General features: G+C 25.9%; 1 protein-coding gene across 1 annotated transcript in view; it reads right to left on the bottom strand.

The window, feature by feature from the left end:
* LOC100198694 (lysosomal-trafficking regulator) overlaps nucleotides 1-22241 on the bottom strand; it is a 144971-nt gene that overhangs the window by 101049 nt on the left and 21681 nt on the right. Inside the window, exons 11-14 of the mRNA XM_065804763.1 lie at nucleotides 19401-19458; nucleotides 16780-16889; nucleotides 15322-15830; nucleotides 9698-9836 (exon numbers count right to left, since the gene is read on the bottom strand). Coding sequence (XP_065660835.1) covers nucleotides 9698-9836; nucleotides 15322-15830; nucleotides 16780-16889; nucleotides 19401-19458 — 816 coding nt within the window. The remainder of the gene's footprint in view (nucleotides 1-9697; nucleotides 9837-15321; nucleotides 15831-16779; nucleotides 16890-19400; nucleotides 19459-22241) is intronic.

Below are 22241 nucleotides of genomic sequence, written 5' to 3'. Positions count from 1 at the left end.
TTTTGAATTAAAAAAAAACATTAGCTTTTCCGGGTTTTTTAGTACTATTTTAGAATTTAATTTAAAATGTTTGTTTTTTTGATTTATTAATTCAATTATTTTATTTAGAATTTAATTCGTTTTGCTGCTTTGTTTTTTTAAATTAATTTGTTAAGAATTTAAATAAAAAGTCTGTTTCTCTGTTTTTATCTTAACAAATTAAGAATAAAATTGTTAAGATAAAAACAGAAAACTTTTGTTTTTTAGTTTGTATTTTAATTATTATATTTAAAATATAAAACATCCATTTTGCTGTTGTTTTTTTTGTTTTTGTTTTTTTGTTTAACTATTCTATTAAAAATTTAAACAAAGCGCTTATTTTTTCAATTTTGCTTTATTAGTTTTATTAAAGTTTAAATAAAACTTCCGCTTTGTCAAATTATTCTATTTAAATTAAAATTAAGCGTATGTTTTTTTGTTTTTATTCTAATAACTTTATTTAGACTTAAGATAAAGCATTTGTTTTGTCAATTTTATTTTAATTATTTCACTTTGAATTGAAATTAAACTTTAATTTTGTCATTTTTATTTTGATATATTTATTCAGAATTGAAAAAAAAAAGGTAGATTTACCAGTTTTTTTATTTTTATTATATTTAAAATTTAAATAAAGCATTTGTTTTGCTATTTTTAATTAAATTTAAATATCAAGTAAAATTAAGTTTGCAAATTCAGAGATCAGCAAAAAATTGCTGACCTCAGACACTATCAGGTCGCCATTTCCGAATGCCAATCCATATTCCAAGGGCTGTAAATATACATAAATATATACAGTATATATATGCATAAATACATACTGTATATACACATATATATAGGTATTATGTGTATATATATATATATATATATATATATATATATATATATATATATATATATATATATATATATATATATATATATATATATATATATATATATATATATATATATATATATATATATATATACTACTGTGATCAAAAAGTAAGGTGAATTTTTAATTTAAACTTCCGGCCTTATTCGAATCGTCCAATCTTTTTTATTTTTAAGTTGGTAGGAATGTCATTAACATTTGCGCCAAATTACATGTCAAAGTCATAATTATTTTTTTTTGTTTACGCTTGTTTCTGAAGTACCAAAAGTGCATTCGGCGATTTTCACGATGTCTAATTTTGTTGAGCAAAGAAGTGCTATTAAATTTTGTTTGCGGAATGATATTTCTGCTGCTGAAACGTATCGAATGTTGCAAAAGGCCTTCGGTGAAGAGACTATTTCTCAAAAAAATGTTTACAAGTAGTACAAAGACTTCAAAGAAGGCCGAGAACGTGTTGATGACTTGGAACGCTCCGGACGACCATCGACTTCGATTGATGATCGCCTTATCAACAAAATCAAAGAATTGGTGCTTGCAAATCGTCGGTTAACCATTCGAGACCTTGTTGACATGGTTGGAATATCATTTGGGTTGGTGCAAGCGATTTTAAAGGATCATTTGGGCCTCAGAAGACTCAAATCACGTTTGGTGCCGAAATTTCTCAATTTCGTTGAAAAAGAACGTTGCGTTAAAACGTGTGAAGCAATGCTTTCTGACTATCAAGACGTCTACAAACAAATTATTACTGGCGATGAGACAACTGGCCAAACTGTCAACAAGGAATATTATTTAAGCGTTATGCGACGTTTGCGTGAAGCTATTCGCAAAAAGAGACCGGAATTATGGGCCAATAACTCTTGGATTTTGCACCACGATAATGCGCCTTCGCACACAGCACTGGTTCTTCGTGAGTTTTTCGCCAAAAACTCTACCCATGTTGCTCCACAACCACCGTATTCGCCCGACTTAGCACCATGTGACTTCTGGCTGTTCCCAAAGCTCAAGAGACCACTCCGGGGAAATCGTTTTGAGTCCATTGAAGAGATCCAACGTGAATCGGCACGCGCATTGAAGGCTATCCCTACCGAGGACTTTTCGGCATGCTTCGAAGACTAGAAAAAACGTTGGCAAAAGTGCATTGGGGCCGGGGGGATTATTTTGAGGAGAACGATACAGATTTGGAAGAATAAATAAAGGTTTTTCATTTTATAAAAAAATTCACCTTACTTTTTGATCACAGTAGTATATATATATATATATATGTATATATATGTATATATGTGTATATATATGTGTGTATATATATGTGTGTATATATACATATGTGTATATACATACATATATACATATATATATATATATATATATATATATATATATATATATATATATATATATATATATATATATATATATATATATATATATATATACAGAAAAAAACACATACTGAAACTTTTTAGTTCCTGTGCATAAGTCCCTGTGCAATAAGGTTAATATATATACTAAGGAGGTAATCCACTGTTATTTAGGGTGGTAACCCTCCTACAAAAGACATCAAGAGGTAGTCCACTGTTATTCACCGTGGTAGCCCTCTCATATATTTATAAAAAATATATATATAAAAAAGCATGGAGTTCCACTATGAATGCTTAGAAGAGCCAAATTGGCCAACAATTCCTAGTGGATCTGCTGAAGTTACCAAAAATATGCATAAATGGTGTGGCAAAATATCATATATCGTTTCTGACCTTTTAAAACGACTTAAAAATCTTGAAGATGAAAAGATAAATGTCTCAATAGTAACATCAAATAAACCAACAACAATATTCACATATGCACAAGCAACATCAATTCAGCAAAATCAATCAAAACCAAAAGAAACTGAAGTGGTAATGGCAAATGGTAGTGGTGATGGCAAAAATTACAAACAAGTTTAATAATAAAAAAAGAATTGAAAACAATATCATTATAAGTGGGCTAGCTGATCATACTACTTTAGACAAACAAATTAATGAAGAAAATGATAAAAAAACCATCGAAACATTACTAAAAACAATTAAACCAGATCTTTCAATAACAAATACAAAAAGAATAATTAGACTAACTAAAAATACTAAAAGACCAGAAGGACCACCTAACCTCATCTTAGTTGAATTGTAGAACAAAGAAACTCAAAATTTATTAATCAAAAATTCCAAAAAGTTAAATGATAATATCAAATTCAAAAATATCTTTATTAACAAAGACAAAACTGTAAACAAGAGATTGATCGACAGTGAACTCAGAAAAGTTAGAAATACTAGAAACACAGCACTTGCTCATGAAGTTGAGGGAACAAATGGGAGGCAACGATACAATGTGCACAATGGAAAAAAATATTATTGGGGTATACCTTCAGGTGAACTCAAATGGGTTGAAATCAAATCAGCATAATTTACATATAAAAATTAAAAGATCCTCTACATTAAACGTGGGTATACAAAATGTTCAATCTGCTATTAAAAAATCTGCTATCATTCATGATATAGTGCATAATCATTCTCTAGATATTTTTATACTAACTGAAACTTGGATAAAGTCAGACGACCCTACTGCAATTCAAGAAGATATGGCCCCAACAGACTTTAAAACAATTCAGTACTGTTGATCAGATCATCGTGGTGGAGGCGTTGCAATAATATACCGGGACAACTTAAATATCAAACCACTCTCGTTATTGTCTACCTGCCTGTCTTATGAATGTACATCTGCCAAACTAAATCTGGCAGATAATATCTACAATATTATTGCTATTGACTGTAACTGATGAGGGTATTTCAGATCACTATATGATTTGGGTTGCACTTTATCAGCAACCTTCAAATAGTAAAACTGTTTGGTTTTCAAAATGAAACTTTAGAAAACTAAACTTGTCATGCTTTATTAAAGAATTGCAAGTAATGCCATATTGCTTATCACCTGAAAACAATGTGGATGATTATGCTGAACAAATAAGAGCAAATATAACAACTGTCCTCAATCATTTAGCACCCATTCGGAAATATTCAATGCGACCTGGTAAACATGATGATAAATGGTTATACCAAGAATAAAAAAATCAGACGTCGTAAACTGGAGCGTTGTTATAAAAAAACTGGAAACATATCAGATAAAAAACTATATCGAATTGCATGCTGTGAGTCATCATCAGCAATTTATAAATCCAGATGTAATCACTATAAGGCAAAACTAAATTCAACATATGGTAATCAGAAAGAAACATGGAATATTGCCAATAAATTACTACATTCAAATCTAAAACTAAAAACACAATACCAGAAGCAAAATGCAATATAATAAGTCAATATTTCATACACAAACATGAAAGTATAAAAAACACTATCCAGGAAAGGCTTGCAAAAAACTCAAAATCTAAATTCATCTCAGAGTTACATCCCCCGGTAAATATTTTAACAACATTTGGTACAGTCACACCTACAGATGTGTCAAAAATAATCAAAGTTCTCAAACCCAAGACATCGCCACTTGATATTATTCCAACATACATCCTTAAATCTTGTTCAGAACTTTTCAGTCCAATTATAGTTCACCTTGCTGACCTCACATTCAAATCTGGAATTTTTCCAGCCTCATATAAAGTTGCTCAAATAACACTAATTCCTAAAAAATCAGGACTTGCAGAATTTGACTTAACAAATCTACGCCCAATATCATCTCAATACAGTTTCCAAAATTCTTGAAAAGCTTTCATTATCTCGTCTTCTTCCACACGTAACTTCATCTATTAACTTCAATCCTTTACAATCTGGTTTTAGATCAAATCACTCAACCAAAACAGCACTATTAAAGATATGCAATGACATCCTGCTAAACATTGATGATGCTTTGAACACTATTCTCCTATCTCTGGACATATCTTCAGCATTTGATACAATTGATCACAGCCTGCTGATTTTCCATATTAAAGATGAATTTGGTGTCACAGATATTGCACTAAAATGGCTGACATCCTACTTGCACTCTTGAAAATCTTTTGTTTCTATTGGATCAACAAAATCTAGACCAATAGCAAGTTCAACAGGAGTACCACAGGGTAGTGTATTAGGCCCATTTCTATTTTCCATGTTTGTTTCACCTATATATCGTATTATAGCTAAACTCGGTACCAATCATCATCAATATGCTGTTGATACTTTATACTGTCATCAACCCAGGCATAGATAGCATTAATGAAATCAATGTGTGTGCTGATGCAGTAACAAAGTGTTTTTTAGAAAATGGACTTCTGCTTGACCCAAATAAAACAATAGCTGTTTTATTTGGATCTAAAAAACAAATTAGCAAGCATAAAAATGATTCAAAAATTGTTATTTCTGGAACAACACTAACTACAATAAATTAGTAAAAATCCTTGGTGTCACCCTAGATTCATCGCTCTCTATGGACAAGCACATAAACAACACTATTAAATCCTGCAATTACCATATTCGTGCACTTCGCCACATTCGTCCATGTCTGACTAAAGAAGCTGCAAATACAATTGCATGTGGCATTGTTAACTCTCAGCTTGACTATTGTAACAGTCTTTTATCTGGTACTTATCAAAAAAATATTAAAAAACTCCAACGAATTCAAAACAGCTTATCTCAAATTGTTTTCCATTCTCCTATTCATTTAAATTCAGAAATATTGCTGAAATCTCTTCATTGGTTACCAATAAATCAAAGAATAATCTATAAGATATCAGTTATCACATATAAAATTTTATTATCTAAATCTCCTGCATATTTATTTGAACTCCTAGAAGTACGAACTTCAAAACAAAATACTAGATCATTAGACAGTTGTCAACTTACATGTCATCAACAAAAAACTTCTCTGGGCTCAAATTCTTTTTGTATGACTGCACCTCGAATTTGGAATGGTTTATCTATGAACACGCGAAACTCAACCTCTTTAGAAACATTTAGAAAAAGACTAAAATATAAACTTTTTATAAACGCTTTTTCAAACTCATAGCCAACTTGTTTTAGTGCTTCTGAATTACTTCATCACTATTGTGATTGTTGTAAATAATGGCACTTTAATCTCTAATTATTATTATTATTATTTTATGTGTATATATATATATGTATGTATATATATATATATATATATATATATATATATATATATATATATATATATATATATATATATATATATATATATATATATATATATATATATATATATATATATATATATATATATATATATATATATATATATAAGGGATGTTTAAAAATTAGGTCATGGAAAAATTTTCACTAACAAATAAGCAATTTTTTGCGGACTATAATAAAGAAATGAAAAACTGTTTTTTATTTTTTTTTTAATTATTTTTTTACCTTGCGCTGGCCTCATTAAGTTTTCAGTATGCAATTTATACAAAAGTTTTTAAGTATTCAATTTATACAAAAAATTTTGTATAAATTGCATAATGTACCGAGAAAAAATAAAAAAACTGGATACTGTTTTAACAAATGAATGTTTATATTATTTAAAAGATTATACCAAAAATTATCATTGTAGATTCATTTTCATGCTTTGCACCAGACCTGAAAACTTATTTGCGGTAGGCAGCTTTGGTCTTTGAGGATAGCTCGGTCCAGTTTTTTTTGAATTTAAGCAGCTTTTTCAGCTTATGCTCATACTTAACTTGACACACTGTCCTGTACCAGGTTTATAGCCCTCTTGCTACAATCATTAATGACAGCCAAGTTTTTGATGTACGACTGGAACCCCAAATAATCAAAATTGATATTCCAGGAGCTAGCTATAATAATAAAATAATAAACTTTAGGCCATTAAAAGTCCTAATAAATAAATCATCTATTTGGACTTTTAATGGCCTAATATCTCAAATTAGCCATTAATCAGCAGCGATGAAGTCAACTAGTTCTGGCCGCTTGTCAAGTACAGACATGTCTTTTGTTTCAGGTAAGAAACCTTTATTGTCATGTCTATCCATGTCATAGTCCTATGGTATGGGTATGTTATAGAGCTTTTTGGTGATCATCTCCTTTTCTTGTTCAGTGATTGTAACATCTGAATTTGCCAGCACAATGGAAACAACAGTTGGATTCAGGTACTAGCTATGGTTTTCCAATGATTTGAACACTGCACTTGCAGCAGGTTCATCCTCAATATACCTGGACATCTTCCAAATAGAATTCAAGTCCTGATAAAGAAAAAATGATATATTTTTGTAATTTTATAAATATATAGTTTTAATGTATGAAATTTAGTTATAGCCAATATATATATATATTTAATATTTATGTTTTGTTTGAATACTTGTAATGGAGCAATCCTTGGTTTCTCATTAGTCAGAAACTTGGGTGCATAGAAGATAGCAATAAACTTGCCCATCCTGGTGATGAGAACTGAATCCAGATCTATGCCTTTGCACAGAATCTATAAGAAGGAGAATTTTCAGTTGATAAATACCGTTAGCCATGAATCAGGCATGGTACATTGCACCAGGTTTCTTAAATTTGCAGATATACTTGGGTCTAGATACGTAAGACACAACTCTGCCATCTCATGGTAGTCATCTCTTTTCTTACCAGTCTAAAACTTTATTATGTTTTTATTGAATGTCTCCTAAATCTAGATATTATAACACAATGAAAAAAGCCCTACTTCTGAGTTTTAATAAATATTTGCTTACAAAATTTTAAACTAACCTCTGAGTTTTTGAAAGCTTTGGTTTTTACTATCTCCATAAGTTGGTTCTTTGCTTCAATGGCTTGAACTTGTAGCCAAGTTCCACAAACAAATTTCCATTTTTAGTCTTAAAAGTACATAGCCTTACATAATTGCTGCAGTACTTTAAAAATTTATACAACAAAGTTTGTAATAAGACTTTAAAAATATATTCTTATTTTTATTCACCTGTATATAGTTCCATGCAGTTTGCCAGTATTGCTGCTGGTAGTATCAAAGCATATAGAGTGCACGTTGTCCGCTATGTCCATCTCCTTCTAAATGTCACTGATTGCATTAAACTGGTTTAGGCCAGTGCTAAAGTCAATGCCTGGTGCACCTAACAGACAATTTTTGCCATCAAAACTTACAAGTACACAGATCCTGTCCTTCGCTTTGTCACAGTGCTCAAGTATTAAATCCTTTAATATTTTGCCATCAAAATATAATTCAAGCTTGCCATCCTTGTGGTTGATGTGATACTGCAATAAATTTTTTAACTTTTCAAATCTTCATCAAGTATCTTATTTTTCATTCTATATACACTTGAATATGAAAGAGGCAGCTTATATGGATTACCTCACCCTTCAATAACCAATTTTGTTAGAGTAGCAGTGATTTTATTGCAGTGGTGGAGGATATGAGGGTGGCTGGTGTGTCAGTGGAGGAAACTCATGATAGGGCTAGATGGAGGAGTTTGATCCGCTGTGGCGACCCCTAAACGGGAAATGCCGAAAGAAAAAGAAGAAGCAGTGATTTTATTGGCAGATATGTTGGCTTCCAGAGCTGTTTTCATTGTGTTATGTATGGTGTCTTTGCTAATGTCAATATGTTGAGATTGAGAATTTAATGTTATTGTTTTTTTGACTAGGCTGATATTCACTGCCACTTGAACTGAGTGTCAGATGAATTTGAAGTATTAAGTACAGAATCCTGAGCATCTACAATAGAAGGTATTCTATTAGTCACTCTTTCTAGATCACTCTTTTCTTTTTGCTTTGAATAGACAGCTCTGGCTTTGCCCAGATCTTTGATACACATCTTGCGATCTGTTATCTGATCTCTGATGAAGGCAATATCAATTGCTTTGTCTTCCTTGAATATAAACTTATCCATCTTGATAGCTTTAATAAGTGTCTTGTGGTTAGTGCTTGCCCAAAATAGTACTATAAAAAGTAAAGCAAGTTATGTTAGTTGATATAATAAAATTACAATTTCTTTGTTGTTATGATCAACTTTTTTTGGACTTGTAAGAGCTGGAACAACCACTACCACTGTCAACAGGCTCTAATTCTTTCTTTTTTGTTCTAATTTTTTAATTCTATTAATAATTTAAATGATTTTTATTGAACATCTTACATAATTGTTTCTGTTTTCCTGCTAATACTGCTAAATCCCTTCCAATCCTTATTAGTTATTTCTAATAATGAGAAAATATAAATAAATTGAAATAACCAAAAAGGGTTGAAAAAGGCCTCCCCCCCCTCAAAAAAAAAAAAAAATACACTGCTGATTATTATGTTTTTTTCTTTTTTAATGAAACTACAATGATAATTTTTGGTATCTGTCTTTTAAATAACATAAACATTCATTTGTTAAAACAGTATCCAGTTTTTTTTATTTTTTCCCGGTATATTATGCAATTTATAAATAAATTTTTTTTTTGAAAACTCAATGAGGCCAGCGCAAGGTAAAAAAATAATTAAAAAAAAAAAACAAACAGTTTTCCATTTCTTTATTATAGTCCGCAAAAAATTGCCTATTTGTTAGTAAAAAATTTTCCATGACCTAATTTTTGAACACCCCTAATATATATATATATATATATATATATATATATATATATATATATATATATATATATATATATATATATATATATATATTAGTGTTATTATCTTATATATCTATTAACATCGTTATTTATTACTTTATGGCTTAATTTCGATGCAACAAGACACTTTATTGTTTTGAGACTTTTGTCATTTTTGTCATAACAAATTTTTATCTAAATATCAACTTTAAACTAATATAAAATGAAAGCAATACCTTAGCTGTGCTATGTTCAGATAAAACTAATATTGAAACAACTAGATGTTGCCAAACATTAAACAATAAATTATGCGGCACAATGACATGATCAAATGTACTCAAAATTTCATTGTTTCCATAACTTGAAACCAGCCATCTATAAATATATTTATATATTGAATGATGATAATTATTATTGTTATATGAAACTATTATTGTTTTATGTTAAAATTTATGTAAAGATAACAATTTAAAAATATCTTACACACAACAATCCATGTCCCTATTAGTCTGTTTTTATAGTTAAGAAATTTAAAATTGGTATAAAGATGATATTAAAGAGTCATATTTAATTCGGACTCATAAAAATTCATTTTTATACTGATTCCTATATATTATAAAAGTATTTCTTAAATTAAAAGAATGTGAAAAAAAAATTTATTTAATTTTTTTTTCTTACTGCATTGTAATGAAAATCTAACAACAAATAGTCAGCAGTATGTAAGGAGTAGACAAAAAGGTAAAGAGGCGGTATTCGGGGTTACTACCCACCCTCCTACCTAAGAAATATAAAATTTCAAAATATTATTGATAAAATTAAAAAAATAAGAAAAATACAAAAAATTCAACATTTTTTTTTTTTCTTCTCAAAAACAAAAAAGTATTTAATATATTTATTAGCAAACAATCTTATAACCTTTCTAAAATCATTCTAAATGATCAAATGAAACAGTTGTTTTATTTTAAAAAAAAAGTAAACCTTTTTTTTAATATTTTTTTTGGTCAGACAATCCCCCTAGAACAATGACCTGGATTTGCTCCTGCTGTGTGTAGTTTATCATATCGTTATTCCAACTCTATTTAATTTTTTATTCCATTCAGGTAAAAATTTTCTGTGCGGAATTAATCTCCATTGGTATCGTAATTCTCGCCTGGTCTTTCATGCTGTGCTCAACATTTAACAACTAAACTTTAGTTTTAAACAATTAAACATAGTAAACTTTAGTTATTAAAGAAAACTAATCTTCACTCATTATGCCTTTTACAACATCTGGGACTAATTTAAGAAAAATATAGGTAAGCACTACTTACTAAGTATTGTTTAAACTTTATCTCAAAAAGTAATGCCGGCAATGCTGGAAAATAATCTTGAGATTTATTACTGGCAGAATTGTTTTTATATATAATAACTTAACTCTCTGATGTAGTAGCTTGCGTGGCTAAGCAGATAAAGTTATGGTCAATTAGTCTGGAGATCTAGGTTTAAGTCTTTCCAACGGATTTAATTTTTTAAATTTTTTTCAATTAAGTTTTTTTAATTAAGCAGTTTATTTTTTACGTTTTTATGTTATAACAATTACTGTTTATTAACTATTAAGATTTTAAAAAATTTAATTTATTTGGTGGTGCAATAATTCATAATTCGACTGATTTTAAGGAGAATGCTCAAAGCACAGTGTGCTAAATTGACTGCCAGGTTATATGTCTGCCCACTCTGAATTTTTTTTGTTTCATTTATAGATACAAACTAACTAATTGTAAAAAAAAAAAAATTAAATTCACGCCTATCTAAGAGTCTTTTTTTGGTAATAATATTTCTAAAATTATTTAACTCATTTGACATTGTTTAGATGTAAAATTTACAGTAAATGTCCCCAAAATTATTAAAATATTAATAGAAGAAAATCCTAAAATACCGGCGAAAGTACAGCAAAGGAAAAAACAACAAACGGACGATACCCAAAGCATTGTAGATTGTTAAAAAAACAACTGAATCTCTAAAAAGCAATTGTATTTGTATTTTGTTAATAAAAAAATTCATTTTAATTTAATTAATCAGTCACATTTTAATTTTTTGTTTTTTGTTTTATTGAGAGTCTTGATTCGAGACCATATGGTACTATATAATTCTTTTTATTATCGGTATCGTTTGGTATCAAAGCGATACTGATAGTATCAACATTGGTACATAAGCGATACCACATGATATGAGACCATCCTTCTTGGTATCGAGTGGTATCGAACCGATACTGATAGTATCGACATTAGTATATAAGCGATACCACAAGAGCATTCTTCTCGGTATCAACTTATATGATACCGATTATTTAGTGTCTATTATGAATGACATGACAAAATAACCAAAATAGTTAGATCAAAACTAATTTCTAAAAAAATACCAACACTTTTTTGTAAATAAACATAAACAACTTTATAACATCAAATAATGTACAGTTTTTAAATTACAAACAAACCAATCATAGGTCACTTGATTATTTTTAAACAGTTTATTGTAACTTAGAGAGTAAATGATTTAAATGAAAATTACCATTATTGAAATGTCTTTTTTATTTAAAAATAAAAAATTAAAAAAACTCTAACTAAAGTTGTCTCCTCTAGTTCTAAAACCTTAATGAAATCAGTGTTTGGCTAATTATCATATTATCTAAATACACAGCTAACATCTTCTACCAAACTACTTGACTAGCATCTCATTTACATTCCAAGAATATAAGTGGTCCTAAACTATAGGTTTATATATGAGGTATAGATCTCATATATGAGATATATAGGTACAGACCTCATACATGCTTAACTCATACATACCAATTACTTTTTAAGTATTATGAAATAGGTATGTATGACAGGCCTTATTATGAGATTTTATTATGTAATGAAAATGCTAATAAATGTAACTTGGCTTTCATATTTATATGGTTATAATTTAAATTGTGTCGCTGACGCATTTTAAAGTACACACTGTAACAAAATTTAATTTTAACAGCATTAAAAATCATATAAACAATATATCTATAACAAAAATTACTGATGAAATCTAAATTTGTAATTTAAAAAATCTTATACAGAAAATCTTTTGTTTGTTTAATCAAAAAAAATTTTTTTTTGTTTTAAATGCATTTAATGAAATATTTTTAATAAAAATTATCAACAATTTATAGATAAATTTTATCAGTTACCAATTAAATATTAGATAGATTTTATCAGTTACCCATTAAATATTCATAAAAACAAATTATATTCATAAATAAACTACATTAAAAGAACTTTACACAATACTGAAGTAATAAGAGAAAAAAATCCATTTGTAAAAGAATTGTCTTAAACACAATTCTCCCTTTTAAAAACAATAAAAAGAAAGTATTTTAGTTGTTTTCTCACTTAAAAGTCTATGATGGAGAGACTTGTTTTATGTGAAGTCTATGATGGAGAGACTTGTTTTATGTAACAAATTATTTATTAGAAATAAGTTAAAAGTAAAAAAAAAAGTTCTTAAAAAAAAAATTTTTCGTTAATTTATATTGAAAAACTAATTTATTTTCCTTCAAAACAAAATTTAATTTTTTAATTTTTAAGATCAAATTTATTTTTAAGTCTTTTAATTAAAAAAATAAAATAATCTGTTTCTTTAATAAAAAAAAAAATTAACAATTGTGGTAAAATTTTTTTTTGGGAGTTAATATTTTCTGAATAAGCACAACTAACAATATCAAAAAATGATTTAAATATTCTAAAAGTTTTGGCTGAACATAAAATTGATAAACGTATATGCAAATGGCCATTTCGTTCATAAAATATGAGCAGAGTAATGCTTCTTAACAAAGCTTGGTATGAGGTGTATAGGTATACTTCAGAGCCATTAATTAGGTTCAATATCTGAGTCGTTTAGAAAACTGTTAGAATTATACAAGAAAAAAGTTGAAGTATCACTATTCATCACTTCCAATGATGGTATTAACGAACAAATAAATGTACTAATATGTCAAAGGTAATAAATCAAAAAAAAATTTGATAGCATCCTTAAGATGATATCAGAAAGTCTAGGTAACTAGGGACAGATGACCAAATAATAAAATGTTTTGAAAATATAAAAATTAATGATTTTTCTCTATTGAACTTTTTGTTTTACCTGCGCCACTTTTTTGTTTGTGTGTTTTTTATAGATATATTTTTATTGATACATATAAATACATATAGATTTTTTAAAAAAATTGTTAAAAAGAACATTGCATTTGACTAAATTTTGTAAACTCTATTTTAGTATTTATTTAACTCACTTTTTTATTATTTTATTTTGCGTGTCATCCTATTTTCATGCATAAAAGTTCATTAGTTACTCTTAATCTCTGTAAAAAATTTTTTTTAATTTAGGAAGTTTACAAAATCACACTGAAATAGCTTCAAACTATAGAACAAGTAATTATAAGATAAGATTTTTCATAATTAAAACTTGAATGAATAAGTTCGATAATTTTAAAATTGTTTTTGTGTTACATAATTCAAATTTAAATGAACAAATTTTTATAACTGTTTATGAATACAAAGATTTTATTTAAGTAATTAAAAATGTGTGTACCTATTATTTTTGCTTTAAGTCATACTTTACATGCTAAGTTCAAATACTTTAGTTTTTAGAATAAATAGTTAATGTTTACCAATTGAAAATATAAAACTGAAAATTTATAATATAATTATAAAACTAAAACTTTTAATTATAAATTTAAATTATAAAACTAAAACTTTTAAAAAATTATTAAATAACTTTTTAAAAAATATTAAAATAACTTTTAAAAGAATATTAAATAACTTTTAAAAGCTCTATAGTTCTTTAGTTATATATAGCTCTATAGTTCTTTGTTGTTTGTTGTTTCGTATTTTTTTACAGTTTTTTTTGTAATGTTTTTTAAAGAAATTTTTATACTGGTCATATGAACTTATCAAGTTTATTTAAAAATAATTATGCCAAAACATTTTTAAAAAATCTCCAATAAAAAACTTTTTTTAAAGACCCCAAAACATAACAATGATCTTTCTTTTTTGCTTTTTTTTATTATTATCGTGTAATTATGTAATATTAAAGTAATATTTAAGTTTAAATAGATGTTTTTTATTATTTTTGTTTATGTAAGTAAAATATGACTCAACCTAAAAAACATTAAATTTAACAAAGATTTAATAAATTAAAAAAAAAAAAAATTTGTATTTTGCACAAGCTTTATTTTGCCCAAGTAAACTGAATTCCACGAGTGTGAACGCGGATGCAGACGATTGCCTAACATATCTGCCGAGGCCTACATATATAAATATATAGTCATAAATATAGACAGACTGTAATAATTTGAAGAAAAGTTATTTTAAAGCTTTTAAACTTCTGGTCATCTTTTTTGACTTTTAAAAATCATATTAAGGTAAAATTGGCATCTCTTTTCAATTATTTGATTTAAATTTTTATTTAAAATTTTATTTGTTTTGTACTTTTTTTATTATAAATCAAATAATACTTTTTAGAATAACTATTGCAATCTTTGTCATAAACAAAAAAAATGTTGTTTTTTTTAAAAAAATGTTTTTTTTAAAAAAAAAATGTTTTTTTTAAAAAAAAAATGTCAATTATATTTAATAACTATGACAAAAAAAAAATACCTACTATTTAAAAATAATATAATACAAGTAATAAAAGTACATAATATAAAAAGTACATAAAATATAAATAAAAATAATAGTGCATAAAATAACAAATAAATAAAAAAGTACACAAAATGAAATAAAAAAATATGCTCTAAAAACACAATATTATTTTAGTAAATATATTTAAAAAATATATTTATTAAAATATGTATTACCTATATTGCAGACAGCCACTTGATGACCCTAACCAAACCTCAAACACTGCATTTAAAGCACCAAAAGAACACAAGTGAAAAAACTCTTCAGAAACACATGTGTAGTGCTCTAGTGTATTAATTTTACTAGATTTTCTTCTTACTTTTGGCTCTATAGACTTACAATCATTATCTTTTAGTCTGAACCAGATAGAAAGGCCTACCTCTTTATCTGGCCATATAAAATTACTCTTGAGATGAAGTTTAATGGGAGCTACTTCTGTGGCTGGCTTATGTAAACCATTTAAAAGCTTTTTATTTTCTGTGTTGTCATATTTTGAAATTTCTTTATCCGTTTTAAGTTTTGTGCTGTAAGTTGGTTTTAAAAGTGTATCAGTTTGAACAAAGGTGATTTTTTTTCTCTTGTCCCACAAACTATTGAATTGGACAGGAAACAATAAATATTTTGTAGGCCCATACATTTTGAAAGCAGTTTCACTTATTTCCAGCAACACAAATGCTAACCATCTCTAGATAAACCAATTGCAGGTTGAAAGATATAAAACAGCATAAATTAAGATTGATTAAAAAAATTAATGTCAACATATTAAACAAAAACAATAATAAACCAATAAATAATTTTTATTATGTTATATTATTTAATAATATAATAAAATCATACTACTACATAAACATTAAAAAATAACATTACAAATAATGATCAATTAAAAAAAAAATTTAGTAGACTTTTTTTTATTACAATTTTGCGAATACTTTAACTAAATTTTCTATTTAATTACATTTAAACTTCTGAGTCTGAAGGTGGTTTTGTAAAATCACTGTGATTGGAGTTTATCTCTTCTTCTGAACTACTTTAAAAAATTTTTTAATTTATGGACTTAAACAAAAAAAATCTGTAAAAAATTATTTTTTTTCAAAAAATAGCTGAACAAAAGCAAACTTTAACAAATTTAATTGTTGAAATTCATTTGTAAATACAATTGCACCTAAAAAACTTTTTAATAAACGTTATTTAAAATTATCCCTATTATATTTGATTGATGTTAAGTTATTTATATTTACTATTGCAAGTTTCCTATTTTAGACATTTCTTTAAATAAAAAGTAAAGACTGGCAAACTCAATTTTAAAACCTAATTATTCCTCTTTAGAGGTTGCCCATAAATTACATCACATTTTAGGGTGGGGAAAAGGGAGGGGTTTAAAATGGTCAAAAATTACATGACGTAATTTGTGGACAACCTCTTAAATGAAATTGTGTTCAGTTATACTTAAAAAACATAACAATACAAATAAAAAATCAAATTTGTAAATAAAACAAAGAAAAAGTAACAAAAATAAGTTTTTTTTCATAATTTATACTTTAAAAACTTTTTTTTTTTTAAATCACAATTTTATATATATAAACTTCATTTTTTTTCTACACACTCCACACTGAAAACAATTTTAAAAAACTTACTTTTTGTATATTAGGCAATTTAAATAAGTGAATGAACCCTATAAGCTCAGAAGTAGTTATAGAATATGAAGTGAGATGAGAAATTATCCTGCCTGTTACTTTGAGTAAACCTAAAACAAAGAAAAAGAAAAACAACAAATTAAAAAAAAATATTTCAATTAAAGTTTATTTATATTTAGTTATAAGTTTTATATTTAGCTATGTTAATTGATTCAAATTAATTTTTTGATTTATACTAAGTTGTTATACATTATATATATATATATATATATATATATATATATATATATATATATATATATATATATATATATATATATATATATATATATATATATATTAAATATTGACAAAATAAATAATATTATTTGAAATAAATTAAATTCGCAACAGTGGAAAAATACCACTGATTTTATAAATTGGTTTTCTAAAATTACTAATAAAAATGAATGCACATTTATACAATTTGATATTAATGATTTTTACCCCTCAATTACAGCCGGAATTTTAGATACAAAAACAGAAATTGGAAAACTCCACACTGAAATTACAGATGACACTATTCATCTAATTAAACATTGCAGAAAAATTTTACTTTATTTTAATAACGAGACGTGGTAAAAAACCACGCATGAATGCTTTGATGTAACAATGGGAAGTTACAACGAAGCAGAAATTTATGAATTCGTAGGCTTATATATTTTAAATTCCTTAGCTAAATAGTTCATTTTAATCAATTAGGCTTGTATCGCAATGATGGATTAATAATAATGCAAAAAAAATCAGGGCCTCAACTTGACAAAATCAGAAAAAATATTATAAAAATGTTCAAAAACATTGGCTTCAAAATTGAAATAAACATTAATTTGAAAATTGTAAACTTTCTTGATGTCACATTTAACCTCTCATAAAATTCTTAGAGGCCTTATAAAAAACCTAATGAATTATCGTATATTAATATAAATTCAAATCATCCCACACAAATCTTAGAACAAATTTCAATTAACAATAGACTAAATCAAAACTCTTCTAATGAAACTATTTTTAACTCTTTCAAACGCGTGTATGAAGGTGCTCTTAAAAAAAACGGATTTAAAAATATTGAGCTAAAATTTGAAACAAAAATTGCAAAAAAGTGAAATAGAAATAAAAATATAATTTGGTTCAACTCTGCATACAGCAAAAATGTTTTAACAAATATTGGAAAAGCGTTTTTAAAATTAGTAGACAAACATTTCCCTCCCTCTAATAAATTGCACAAAATTTTTAACAGAAACACTATTAAAGTAAGCTATAGCTGTACAAAAAATATTGAAAGAGTTATAAAAGGCCATAATTTTTCATTGATTAATAAAAATGAATTTCTTAAAGAAAAAATACTGAAAATTGTAACTGCAAGAAAAAATTGACTGCCCTATGAATGGCAAATGCTTATCAAAAAATATTATTTACAAATGCACTGTTTCCTCACAAAACAACCCTGATAAACAATATATTGGCTTAACCGAGGGCAAATGGAAAAAACATTATGCCAACCACAAACAATCATTTAAACATAAAAAATACTCAAAAGAGACTATGCTGTCAAAATATATATGGCACCTAAAAGAAAAAATATTAATTTTAAATTAAACTGGTCTATTCTAAAAACTGCGCCTGCCTATAATAACATTTCCAAAAAATGTATACTATGTTTACAAGAAAAACTTGAAATTATTACTTACTTAGATCAAGAAAATTTAATTTCTAAATTAATTTCTAAATGCAGACATGAAAATAAGTTCCTTTTAAAAAATTATAAAAACAAATGACCAGTCTAAAATTATCCTAATTCTAAAGAATTCTTTTCATGATTTTAAATTTTCTAATGTAGTTGATGCAACTTCCTAGTTGAAAAATAACTACAGTTATTACATAATTATAACAATTCCCAACTTCCTGTGAATTAACTTTTCTATAATTTAAATTTTTCTGATGTTTAGACATTCTTCCTGATGAACCTACTGATGGTGAAACATACTGTTGAAGACAACTAAAAATTTTATAAGTGTTTTTACTAATTTGAACACATATATATATTTAGAAAATTTATTTATATGAGAGAGAGAGAGAGAGAGAGAGAGAGAGAGAGAGCTTAAAATATAATACATTTTATATTTAGTTATGTTATGCAGTTTATATTTACTTATGTTTAGTTTTTATATATAGTTATATTAAGTTTTATATTTAGTTATGTTTGGTTTTTACATATAGTTATGTTAAGTTTTATATTCAATTATGTTATATGTTTCATACTTAGTTAAACTTAGGAAAATTATTAGGAATTTTTGAAATTATTATAAATTTAATTTATAAAATTTTATAATCTATTTAAAGCTTAATTTAAACCTATTTTCTAATTACTAAGCACTTGACTAAAAAAAAATCATTTTTATCTATTACATTTTTACATTATATCTTAACCAGATCAAATGTTACAATCACCTGTAATATTCCAACAACTCCAAATGTTAAAAAAAAAAGACTTAACACTGCAAATGTTAGAAAAACTGAATTACCATAAACAAATATGATTAGCTACTTAAGTTTAAAAAAGTAAAAATAACTAAAAACAAATATACCTGTTTGATTTTCTTCAAGCACAGTAGATAAATCATTAATAATAATTCCTAAAAAACCCTGCAATAAAAAATAATGACAAAGCTATATATATGATGATTGCTGAATGGCATATATATATATATATATATATATATATATATATATATATATATATATATATATATATATATATATATATATATATGCCATTCAGCAATCATCAGCCATATTATTTAAATATTAAATAAAAACCATTATAAAAATACAAGTTTAGCGTTGCAACGGCATCTGACGTCAAGTATACATGATCCGATATTTGCTAATCGCCGGAATTAAAGCTAGATAGTAAAATTTTTTTCCTATGCCTACAAGCAGATTGCCTACAAATTATATGCCTACAAACAGAAACCAATTCACTTTTTTTGTTAAGCGTTTTTTCTAATACCGATGTAAGATTTTTCCATAAGACTGGGATTAGGCGATGCTAAAGTGGCTTTATTTACAACATCTTTTGATAGACATTGGTTATTTAACGGGCATGCGGTTTTCTTAATACAGTTGCAATTTATATCATTAGCGGTGAGTTTGTTGCGCAAAACTTGTTGGTTGTGTGAATTAATAATTGATCGAATATTTGGCATGCAGCTGTAACTAATTTTTGTGTTTCTGTTGAAAATTTTGTGATATTGGAGATTGGTGTGAAATCCATCCTTTTTTAATGTGTCTTTATAAATAGGAACAGTCTTTTGGAAAAATTTTTTGATTGAAGCATTGGAAGATAATTTATTTAGTTGTATTTCCAGCAGTATACAACATTTATCAATATATATATATATATATATATATATATATATATATATATATATATATATATATATATATATATATATATATATATATATATATATATAACTCTTATATGTTGTCAGAAAGTTTTTTCTGTATTTTGTTGACAAAAAGTAAAAATTAAAATGCAAGACCGGAATTTTTTTATTTTATTAATTGATAGACTGCCTGCCCAAACCAAACCCTCAGTCGATGTAGCAGCACTCTGTTGCGAGTCAGGCTATTTGTCAGTCGATGTAGCAGCACTTTGTTGCGAGTCAGGCTATAAGATAGTCGTTGTAGCAACACTCCGCGCATGATTTACAGTAAAAAAAAGTAAAAATAAAAACATTTTATTATAAAAAATAAAAATAAAAACATTTATATTGTTAAAAACATTCAGAATGTATTAAAAACATTCAGAATGTTTTAAAAACATTCAGAATGTTTTAAAAACATTCAGAATGTTTTAAAAACATTCAGAATGTTTTAAAAACATTCAGAATGTTTTAAAAACATTCAGAATGTTTTAAAAACATTCAGAATGTTTTAAAAACATTCAGAGTGTTTTTAAAAACATTCTGGTCAATTAAATTTGCATTTTTGCAGGTTTTTTAAAAAACGATTAATTTGTAATTACATTAATGGTTTTAACTTTCTGACAACACGCATATGTTGAACGAAAGTCATAAGTTGAAATTAAATTTAACATATGTGTTGGTGTAAGAATCATTTTTTTCCTTCGGTACTTCCCAAATGCAACAATCTATAGAACTATATATATATATATATATATATATATATATATATATATATATATATATATATATATATATATATATATATATATATATATATATATTTAAAGATACCAGAAATAAGAGACATAAGAACATAATTTAATTTTTGGATGGAGACTAGGGACAATTTATATGATATATGATCAGATATACAAAAATATTTAATGAATTTTTATTAGCTTATACTTAAATATTGTTAATAAAAAATAATTACTTTTTAATAATAACATTTTAAAATTTTTACAAAATTTTATTTTACAATTTTTCTTCAATATTATTTCATTATATTTCTATTTTATATCCTATATTTTATACTGTTTTGAGATCATAGTCTCTTGCCTTTACTAAATCGAAAGTTTAGTGTCAGGTCAGGTGTATGGTCTTCATGATTACCCTCCTACTGGTAATATGTAACCCAGTGCAACCTGTTCAATGTCCTGCTGCCTTGTGGGATTTGCTTTCTAAGGAAAGGCTGAAAAAAATGTACTTCCTGTCATCATTATTATTTACCATCTGTCATGTCTATATTAATATATATATATATATATATATATATATATATATTAATATATATATATATATATATATATATATTAATATATATATATATATATATATATATTAATATATATATATATATATATATATATATATTAATATATATATATATATATATATATATATTAATATATATATATATATATATATATATATTAATATATATATATATATATATATATATTAATATATATATATATATATATATATATATATATTAATATATATATATATATATATATATATATATATATATATATATATATATATATATATATATATATATATATATATATATATATATATATTAGGGTGGAGTGAATTTTAGTTTTTTTTACAATTCGTTTAGCCTGGGTGTGCAAAAGTTGTCTATTCATTTCAGAAATACTCTGGAAAAATATCAATGCTCTAGGAAATTATCTTGAGGTGCCTCAAGACCTTTAAAATTTTAATGGGTCCCTAATATTATGTAAAAAAAAGTTTTTCAAAAGTATGTCATGTTGGGTCTCAAAAGAAGCAAAATTTTATAAAAATTTCAAAAATAACAACTATTTTAAAAAAAAAATTGTTATTTTATAGTTTATTGCAGAAAAATGACCTTTTAAACTAAAAATGAAAAAAGTTTATTTTTTTTAATTATAATTTCAAAAAAATCTTAAATAATAATTTTTTTTTATA

Source organism: Hydra vulgaris, chromosome 09 (assembly GCF_038396675.1).
Source record: "Hydra vulgaris chromosome 09, alternate assembly HydraT2T_AEP".
In the NCBI taxonomy this organism is placed as follows: domain Eukaryota; kingdom Metazoa; phylum Cnidaria; class Hydrozoa; order Anthoathecata; family Hydridae; genus Hydra; species Hydra vulgaris.
The sequence above is the reverse complement of the archived record's forward strand: the minus strand, read 5'-3'. Positions and strand labels throughout refer to the sequence as shown.